General features: G+C 37.9%; 2 protein-coding genes across 3 annotated transcripts in view; both read left to right on the plus strand.

Annotated features, from left to right (window-relative positions):
• mri1 (methylthioribose-1-phosphate isomerase 1) overlaps positions 1 to 10,000 on the plus strand; it is a 35,898-nt gene that overhangs the window by 18,373 nt on the left and 7,525 nt on the right. The gene's annotated exons all lie outside the window — the stretch shown is intronic.
• LOC107700834 (putative RNA-binding protein Luc7-like 1) overlaps positions 3,565 to 10,000 on the plus strand; it is a 9,384-nt gene continuing 2,948 nt past the window's right edge. Inside the window, exons 1-7 of the mRNA XM_016502649.1 lie at positions 3,565 to 4,173; positions 5,502 to 5,596; positions 5,757 to 5,855; positions 5,934 to 6,044; positions 8,144 to 8,287; positions 8,740 to 8,916; positions 8,994 to 9,172. Coding sequence (XP_016358135.1) covers positions 4,113 to 4,173; positions 5,502 to 5,596; positions 5,757 to 5,855; positions 5,934 to 6,044; positions 8,144 to 8,287; positions 8,740 to 8,916; positions 8,994 to 9,172 — 866 coding nt within the window. The 5' untranslated portion in view covers positions 3,565 to 4,112. The remainder of the gene's footprint in view (positions 4,174 to 5,501; positions 5,597 to 5,756; positions 5,856 to 5,933; positions 6,045 to 8,143; positions 8,288 to 8,739; positions 8,917 to 8,993; positions 9,173 to 10,000) is intronic.

The following is a 10,000-nucleotide window of genomic DNA, read 5'->3' on the forward strand; positions in this document are numbered from 1 at the left end:
TCACACTAAAGCCCCGTTCACACCAAGAACGATAACTATAAAGATAACGATATTAGCGTCCACACCAGCGAACGATATCGTCTGTTTATTCTAAGCGCACGCGCGTCTGCCGCTTTAAATTCTCGAGCTCGTTACAGCAGGATGGATTCTGATTGGCTGTCAATGTTTTTATCGTTCATCAGCTGGAGAAAAATCGTTTTGAAAGTGATCACAATGATATCGTTCCTCTGTATCGTTATAGTTGTGGTGTGGACTCTGCTATTCTTTAATATTGAGAACGATTTTTAGAACTATATCTTTATCGTTATCTTTATAGTTATCGTGCTTGGTGTGAACGGGCCTTAAGAACAATAACTATAAAGATATAGTTCTCAATATCGTGAGAAAATCGTTCTCAATATTAAAGAATAGCAGAGTCCACACCACAACTATAACGATAAAGGCACAGAGAAACGATATCGTTGGAATCACTTTCAGAACGATTTTTTCCAGCTGATGAACGATAAAAACATTGACAGCCAATCAGAATCAATCCTGCGAATTTAAAGCGGCAGACGAGTGTGCGCTTTGAATAAACGGACGATATCCTAATATAGCTAATATAGTTATCTTCATAGTTATTGTTCCTGGTGTGAACGTGCCTTATGGCCTATTTAGATAACTTTGGATCACACGGCATTGAATGCACATTTATTTTTACGGTTTCATCGGTTTAAATCGAAAAATGTAGCATCGAAACACTTAAGAGCAGCTGTAAATGTGTTTGTCTAATTTTTTTTAATCCAAATTCTCACATAATGCAGCTCAAAACAAAATTTGATATATTTTTTGGCCAATTTATTATCATTGATTATTTGAAGACTATGAATGGGAAATATGGAAGGATTCATTATAAAGACAAATGTAGCATAACTCGAGGTCATCCGTGTGGATTTGTAGTGCAATTTGTAGGTACAAAGTTTAGTTTTTACATCACATCGATTATTTTTCATTTTTATATTTACTTAAACTGTGTGAGCTGATGATTTGTTTTATGTATATCTATACATTGTATATCCATGAATTGTGAGTATTGGTGATGAAACTGCTGTTTGAGAGGCCCTCTATAGACGGGGCACGCCACTCGACAACCAGAGGCTAAATCTACAGTATAAGCAATGAAATTCCTCCGATTTAGATCATTTAAAGACTCAAAGCTTTGGAGCGCTTGACATGCACGGCCTGGCTCTTGTAGAAACTGTGAATCAAGCAGTTAGCTGGCATGCCAAAGCTGTAAACGTTCATGGATTCATCTCTCTCTGTATTATTCAGAAATGTAATCTAAAGATCAGATAGTTGGGATGTTTTCTTCTTCACCAGACGATCTAAACACAGGACGGTGACTATGCAGAGTCGGGCTAATAAATGAGCTTGTATGTTTTCCATGTGCTTTAGTGAGATGAGAGGAAACTCTGGTGCCAAAACGACAATGTGACTGTGTCTTTGGTGACTGTGATCAGTGGGAAGCGTGACGGTGGACGGATGTCCGTCTGAGAGGACCTCTTTGTGTTTCTGTTTGTTCTCGTTCTTCTAATTGATCATCACAGCTGGGTTTGATTTTGTATTCTGTGGAAGTAGTTGGAGAAAAAACTATTACACTGGATGTTTTTTTATACATATGAATATAATATACAACGTACATAAATTAAGAGATGTCTGTTACACATCAGAACAATAAACAGAGAGAACCAATACTGTTGTGTTTGTGATCGTTTCTTGTGTAATTATTGACCAGTGAGATGCTAACAAGGAGACCCAATATCAAAGCAGTCATCTCATGAGTAATTAAATAGTCCTTTCTCTTTTCAAATTTGATTGTACTATTAAAACATGTATCGTTCAGAACTTTCCGGTTCCCCTCAGTCCTAAAGTTAACAGTTAAAACCAAAAGTTTCCGTTGTCAGATACAAAAGCTGGGAGTGAAAACTTTTGAACCGGATGATTATTTTGTTTAAATATCATATTTTTCATTTAGTACTGCCCTTCATACTTGTACTTATTATGTCTTTGTGGGCCAAAATAAATATAATTTACATCTTCAAATTCAAAATGTTTTCACTGCCCAGCTCTTAAAGGGATAGTTCACCCAAAAATGAAAATTTGATGTTTAATTGGACATAGTGCTGTATTAGAGGTAAAAAATTATATAAATACTGTTCGGTTTCTGGCACAAACCGATCGTTTCGTGTCTTAGGACATCAATGTGTCGTCACGAGCCGCAGGGTTTAATTTGGATTTGTCTGTGCATGTTTTTTTTACTCTCATAGATTTTGTTACCATTGCCATGCATTATACGACTGATAGACTGCAACGGATGGCGTTCAAAATAATACTTTGTGTTCTACTAAAGAAACAAAGTCACCTACATCTTGGATGCCCTGGGGGTAAGCGGATAAACATCACATTTTCATTTTTGGGTGAACTATCCCTTTAATGCATCAAGTTCCTTCTGGAGCATCAGTGAATGTTTTAACCTTTTGTAATAGTTGTGTATGAGTCCATCAGTTGTCGACAGTGTGAAGTTGGATCTCAAAGTCATACAGTCACTGCTGGAAAAGGTTCAAATATAAAAAAGATGCTGGAAAACCAAAGACCTGAAGGATTTTTCTGAGGAACAGTGGGCAGTTAAACACAGTATTACAAATCAAGCATATGTAAATTTTGAAAGGAGTCATTTTCAAATTCAGCTATTATTTTGTGTTGTGGACTATATGTAAACATCTTTTAAATCAAATATTGTATTCAGGACAGGGCTAAATAAAATAACAATTTTAATAACATTTATTATTAAAAAAATAACAAAATCTAATAAATAACATTTGGAAGATTCTTCAAGGTGTATGTAAACTTTTACCCACAACTGTATGTGTGTGTATACAGAGCTGGCTAGTAACATGTAATCTGGATTACATAATCAGATTAAGTACTTGTAATTAGATTATATTAGATTTTAAAATAATCGTAATCAGACTACAGTTACTTTTTTACTGATTACATAATTACATATTATTCACACTACAGAAATATATCATTCATAATTTATTGAATCTCCCTATTTTTATTCCTTTTTCATCTTTAATAACAACGAATGGAACTAATTTTCTTTTTTTTTTATTTACATTTTTTATCGATATGGTATTTTTATATCGATATGGTACAAGATTATCTTATTTAAATCAATGTTATAAACGATTTAGGTTAAAAGTAATGCAATCAAAAAGTAGTCCGATTATATTACTTAACATGTGTAGCAATGTAATGGATTACGTTAGTAACTACAATTTTTGTCATGTAATTTGGAATCGGTAATGGACTACAATTAGTATCTACCCAGCACTATGCCAATGAAAAAAACCTGAAAAACGTTTGGGACATTCCAGTTAAAGTTTCACATTTTTGTTTTTATGAGTTACGTATTTAAAAAAAAATGACTAGGTTTACGTGTTCAACGTGAGTTTTGCAGACAAAACTCACCACGTTATTCCATATACTCTGATGACCTCGCGACGGCCCGACGTAATGACGTCACCCGCCCTTCAGCCAATCAGCGCTCGAGCTCCGCAGCACTTCCTCGAGGCCGCGTAACCAAGCGGGAGCAGCGCGAGCGGGTCGGAAGTCTCATTCCAAGAGGGGAAAAAAACAAATAAAACAATAAAGCAACAACAAATAAACACTGTCAAAACTTTGCGAATATGGACCACCACACAAAATACTGAACTGCGGATTGATAAAGCAGCGCGAGGACTGATAAATAAGCGCACTTATGGCGGATTGAGTAAGAGTTAGCCGCTGCTGCTAACGCACGACACTAGCTCCCTGATTCATGATTGACTGATTTCAGCGGCATTTCAGCTAAAAACTGCGCTTTCTGGAGCATCTCAAAGTCAGAAGTGTGCGCGGTGGTAGTAGAGACCGTGTTAGTGAGTTACAGGAGGCGGGTTTGGTTGTTTTCGGCGGCCGCTGGGCTTGAGGCCTGCTCTATGAGGAGCTAGTTGAACAGCTCAGCTCACTGGGTTTAACGCACCAAGCAGGTATATTCACAGGTGTAACGTTAGAGAGGTAAACAGCTGAAGATGTCGGCCCAGGCGCAGATGAGAGCCATGCTGGACCAGCTCATGGGCACTGGCAGAGATGGTGAGTGTTTCTTTCATTCCCGGCAAATCGAAACTAAACCATGCGTTTGACTCGGTCAGTGCTTCGTTACTTTATTTGTTGTTTTATACTGTATATATTGATACTCCCTTGATCTGTTCGACAGACCTGTTCAGAAGTCACGGTTTTTTGTGATTCATGGCTCTCGTGATTTGGTTGCATCGTTTAATAGCACTGAATTTAGTGATTTGATTGACTGGAATTGCGTCAGATTGATGATTTCCAATGATTTTGTCGCCATAATTTTATAATTACTGCTATTCTCACTTTTCGATTGGTCCATCTCATGATTCTAACGATTCTGTCGGTATAATTAAAAATCATAAATCTTATGCTTTGGTTGGAATAATTTCATATCAGTCAATTATTTCGTGGGAATCGTGATTTTTATGATTTATTTGCCATGAAAAGAATCACAAGTCACATGATTTGGTTGACAACTTATGATCACATTATTTAATTTAAATTTTTGGCATGAATTTGTCAAAACGTAATACGTTCAACATAATTTAGATTTGTATTATTTGGTTGTCAGGACTTTGTGAAATTGTATTATTCTCTTTTTTTTGATTGACTTAATTTTGTAAACATCATTATTGGTTCTCATGATTTCATCGACTGAATTTGATGGAAAATCATACATTTTATGATTTCATGTCTGTTAGATGAAAATCAAATTGTTAATGATCAATTAGGCCTATTCATTTGCCTTGAAAATAATCATGATTTTGTATATATATAATTTGATATTTTGTCGATTTTGAATTATTCTACTTGTTTGGCATGATTTGGTAAAAACTATTTTGATTGGCATGGTGTCATATTAAATTTATTGATTTTCATGATTTCATTGGCATGGGATTAATTTTATCCCTTTTTTTTGAATGACATGATTTGTAAACTTCTTTTGATTGGTGTGGTTTCTGTGTTTTCATGAATTTATTGAATTTTAAAAATTTCATGACTTGATTTGATTAAAACTCCTGTGCTTTGGCTGAGATTATTTATGTCATAAATTCATTGATGTTGATTGATGATATGAGAACCATGAATATGATGATTAATTTATTTGCGTATTTTGGTTGACAATTACATTATCTTACATAATTATTACAATCAGTCTAATTTTTGATGCAGTTATGTCAAAATTGTAGTTTTATCATCAGTGTCATAATTCTCAAGGTTTTTTTATTGAGAATCATGATTTGTTGTTTATTTGATTGAGTGTCTCGCTGTGTGTTTGACACGATGAGAATCATGATTTGATGATTTTTGATGCTCATATAATGTGTGGATCTGGTTTCTTGCAGGAGACACGATGAGACAGCGGATCAAGTTCACGGACGAGCGGGTGTGTAAGAGTCATCTGCTGGAGTCATGTCCACATGACATACTGTCTGGAACCGTAAGTGTCTCATTATCGTTCCTCGTATCTGTGGGGTTGACTTTACTCATCTAAAACCGGCTTGATAATTGCAGGACTGTATTTATGCTTCGCCACAGTTGCATTATGACATTGAAAGGTTGCCTGAGTTTTCTAAACGGTTGTGTTTGTGGTTGTGCAGCGCATGGATCTGGGGGAGTGTGTGAAGATTCACGATCTCGCTTTGAGAGCAGATTATGAGATCGCATCTAAACAGCAGGAGTATTTCTTTGAGCTGGATGTGAGTATGAACCCTTTACATTCATATGCATTTGACTGTATGTGCTTATAAATGGCTGATCGTGCCACGTCTCCTCAGGCCACAGAGCACCTGCAGTCCTTCATCGCAGACTGTGACCGAAGAACCGAACTGGCCAAGAAACGGCTGGCCGAAACGCAGGAAGAGATCAGCGCTGAAGTGGCTGCCAAGGTAAAACCTGACGATCTGCGCTGGGGAATCCCTGAACAATCTCTGCAACACGAGATTTCACTTGCACATCATTTTCATATTGAAGTTTCACACACCTGCTTTTTGTGCACAGACCAGCGACTAGTGAGTCATGGTCCACAGCTCTGATATAAACTGACTTTTTATGAAGAAAAAGGAGGATGGGCCCTTCAATGTGTCCTGTTCCAACTTCCTGTTTCGATAGGAAGTACATGCAAACAGAAAATAAATCCACTCAATTTATTTTCTTTTTAAAGAGACCATATCCTACAGAACCTTGTTTCCACCACAGAATAAAAAGGTTGATTGCAAAATTCCACAATTTTGATATAAGTTTATATCTCACAATTTTTCGTTAACGGCTCACAATTCTGATGTTTTTCTTTTAGAATTTTAAGTTTATATTTCAAAGTTTTAAATAAGTCTAAAGCTAAAATGTAAACTTAGAATTCTGAGAAAAACAATTCTTAATTGTGAAATATAAGCATAGAGTTCTGAGAAAAGTCAGAATTGTGAAGTGTAAACTCCAAATTATGAGAACAATAGTCCAAATTGAGAGATGTAAACAGAATTCTAAGGAAAAAGTCTGAATTGCAAGATAAGTCAGAATTCTGAGGGGAAAAAGTGTCAGAGTTGCAAGATGCAACAAAAAAAGTTTGAATTGTGAGATAAGAGTTCAGAATTCATGAATTCAGAGAAAATAAGTCTGACTTGTAAAGTGTAAACTCTTGAGTTCTGAGGAAAAAAAGTCTGAATTATGAGAGTAAACGCAGAATTCTAAGAGAAAAGTCAGAGTTGCGAGATGTAAACTCAGAATTGTGAGGTATGAACTAGAGACCTGCGCTCCCGCGGGAGTACCGCGGAACTCAACGCAACAGGGTGCGGCGCGGGACAACTCTTGATGGGCCGGTGCGGGTGCGAGCGGGAAGAGACTCGTGTGTGTGTGTGTGTGTGTGTGTGTGTGGGATGCGGGAGAATAAAATGATTCACGGGACTCCCGCAAAATAGAAATATCGCGGCGCGGGACAACTCTTGATGGGCGAGAGCGGGTGGGAAGAGACTCGTGTGTGTGCGGGATGCGGGAGAATAAAATGATTCGCGGAACTCCCGCAAAATAGAAATCATCTAAACATAAAGTGTCTAAAACATAAATTGTTATTTATCTGTTGCACAAAAGCAAAAAAACAACTAATATTAACATTAAAATGATTGACATGCGCAAACTAGGCATAGTTACTTTCTATTTATAAAGGGTTGCGCAATGTCGCCAATCACAGACTCAGCTGTTGATTTCTGGAACGCAATGGCCAACCAGAGGTGATTAAGTTAGAATCTACTCACCGCAGTGCTGAAATTGTGTGCTCACGAATCCTCTCATTGTGAAAGATTCGTTGTGCATACATTTATTGTGTTATAACAAAGCTTTATGAGATCGCGATTAACTGAGATGTCAGCTTTTAGTGTTAATAAAGGAAGCGCTGCTCGCATTCTGCCATGCCAAACCATGCACGCAGCAGCACATGCTTGCTTTTCTGTTGTGAATGTTGATGCTTAGCCTAAATAACAAATATTTTATCGGGAGTGTTTATGCTGGGATGTTGTGGAGCTTAGGAGATGTTACAGAACCATTTTATGTAAATTTCTTCAATGTACTGAAAAAAATCTATATAGATTACTTTTATGCGGGCTTTTGTGGGTGGGAGCGGGACAAAACATGAATGTCGCGGGCGGGAGCGGGACCACATCCATCCCGAAAAATCCATGACTGAAAAATCCATCCCGCGCAGGTCTCTAGTATGAACTCATGATTGTGAGAAGTAAGAATAGTGGATTATGTCACTATTGAATTCTTTAGTTTTTTTTTTCATTTGTGGCAGAAACAGGCTTCCATAATATCTTGCCATTTGGTAGCTTTTAGTTCTTTTGCCTGAGATAAGTGTATAACATTATTCAAGGTTTTTTTGTTTTTTCAACCACAAAGAATGTAATTTTTCATGCCCTTTTGCCACCCTCTCTGACCTTTGCTCAGAATCTGTCTGTTTTTACAGCTGTGACTAATCTTGATGTGCTCTGATTGGCAGGCGGAGCGTGTGCACGAGCTGAACGAGGAGATCGGGAAGCTGCTGGCGCGAGCGGAGCAGCTGGGCGGCGAGGGGAACGTGGAGGAGGCGCAGCAGGTGCTGGAGAAGGTGGAGAAAACACGCACCCTGAAGAAAGAGGCAGAGGTCGGTGTGGGGTCAGAGGTCATGGTGGAAATATCATTGTGGTCCTCAGTTCTAGCTCTAGATCTTAAATCACGAATAAAATTTGATTAGGTATTTGTTGTTGTTTTTGTTTTTTTATTTATTTATCAGTTTACAACAATACAAAAAAAATCTACATTAAATAGCATCAGTGTAGACAGATATGAAAACATACATCATCAAATCCGATTTGTTAACAAATTAAAACTGAAATCAAATGATAGCACATGAATGGTCAGTGAGATAACAATGGATATTAAGTTATATAGGCACAAGTCAAAGGGTGCATACTAGGTCCAAAAACATATTCCAGGTCTCTAAGAAGATGTGGCTGTATGTTAAATATTCCATGTGCAGTGTGTCGTTTATGATATTCTCAGATAATCGATTAGATGTGTTTTTGTATTTGCAGTTGATTATGTTGTTGTGCTTAGGACATCTACCGTAACTCCATGCCGGCCTCCAGCTTCCAGCAGCAGAAGCTGCGGGTGTGTGAGGTTTGCTCCGCTTACCTCGGTCTCCACGACAACGACCGCCGCCTCGCCGACCACTTCGGAGGGAAACTTCATATAGGTTTCATCGAAATCCGGGAAAAACTTGAAAAACTGCGGGTAAGATGACGGCTCACAGCTCAGTCGGGGCTGGTGTCACGCAGCTCTTCATAGACGATCTGCTCTGTGATTCGCAGAAGGCTGTGACGGAGAAACAGGAGCGCATGCGCACGAGGAGAAGAGAGGAGCGCGACAAAGAGGAGGAGCGAGCCAGAGAGTGGGAGGTGGAGAAAGAGAGGGAACGCGAGCGGGAGCGCGAGAGGGAACGAGAGAGAGAGCGCGAGCGGGAGAGAGACAGAGAGAGAGAACGCAGGAGGTCCGTCTTGGTGCTCTGCTTTCATTTCATTCCCCCAGATGTGTGCAAATCATAAGCAGGCCTTGATATCACAGCTGGAAAAGTATCTCCATATTTATGTACTTTCCTTCAAATAAGTGGAGCTCTAATAGTTCAGGCAAACCAAATCACGTTTATTTCTGTAGCGCTTTATACAATACTAATTGTTTCAAAGCAGCTTCACCGTAATAAAAAGTAAAAAAGTAAATATAATAAGAATTAAGGTTGTAAAATATATATATATACAGTATCTCACAGAAGTGAGTACACCCCTCACATTTTTGTAAATATTTTATTATATCTTTTCATGTGACAACACTGAAGAAATGACACTTTGCTACAATGTAAAGTAGTGAGTGTACAGCTTGTATAACAGTGTAAATTTTGTACTCACTTCTGTGAGATACTGTATATATTTTAAACAAATTCAATGTCAGCAGTAGAGCAGCTCTACAGAGGAGAATAAGATCATTATTCTGTTGGGTTCCATGTTGATTCGGGTCGGTTTAGATTCAGTTCAGTTCGGATTCAATAACTGTGTTCTCTCAGCTCTACAGAAGACAATAGTGTCATTATTCAGCTCAGTTATTAAGGGTTGATTAATTTCAGATTCACTTTTATTTCAGTTCAGATTCAATAACTGTGACCCAAAGTGTCATTATTCAGATTGACTGAGTTCAATGTTGATTCAGTTCATTATATGTGACCCTGGACCATAAAACCAGTCATAAGGGTCAATTTTGTGAAATTGAGATTTATACATAATCTGAAATCTGAATAAATAAGCTTTCCATTGATGCATGGTTTGTT

This window comes from Sinocyclocheilus anshuiensis, unplaced genomic scaffold (assembly GCF_001515605.1).
Source record: "Sinocyclocheilus anshuiensis isolate Anshui unplaced genomic scaffold, SAMN03320099.WGS_v1.1 scaffold1127, whole genome shotgun sequence".
Classification (NCBI taxonomy): Eukaryota; Metazoa; Chordata; class Actinopteri; order Cypriniformes; family Cyprinidae; genus Sinocyclocheilus; species Sinocyclocheilus anshuiensis.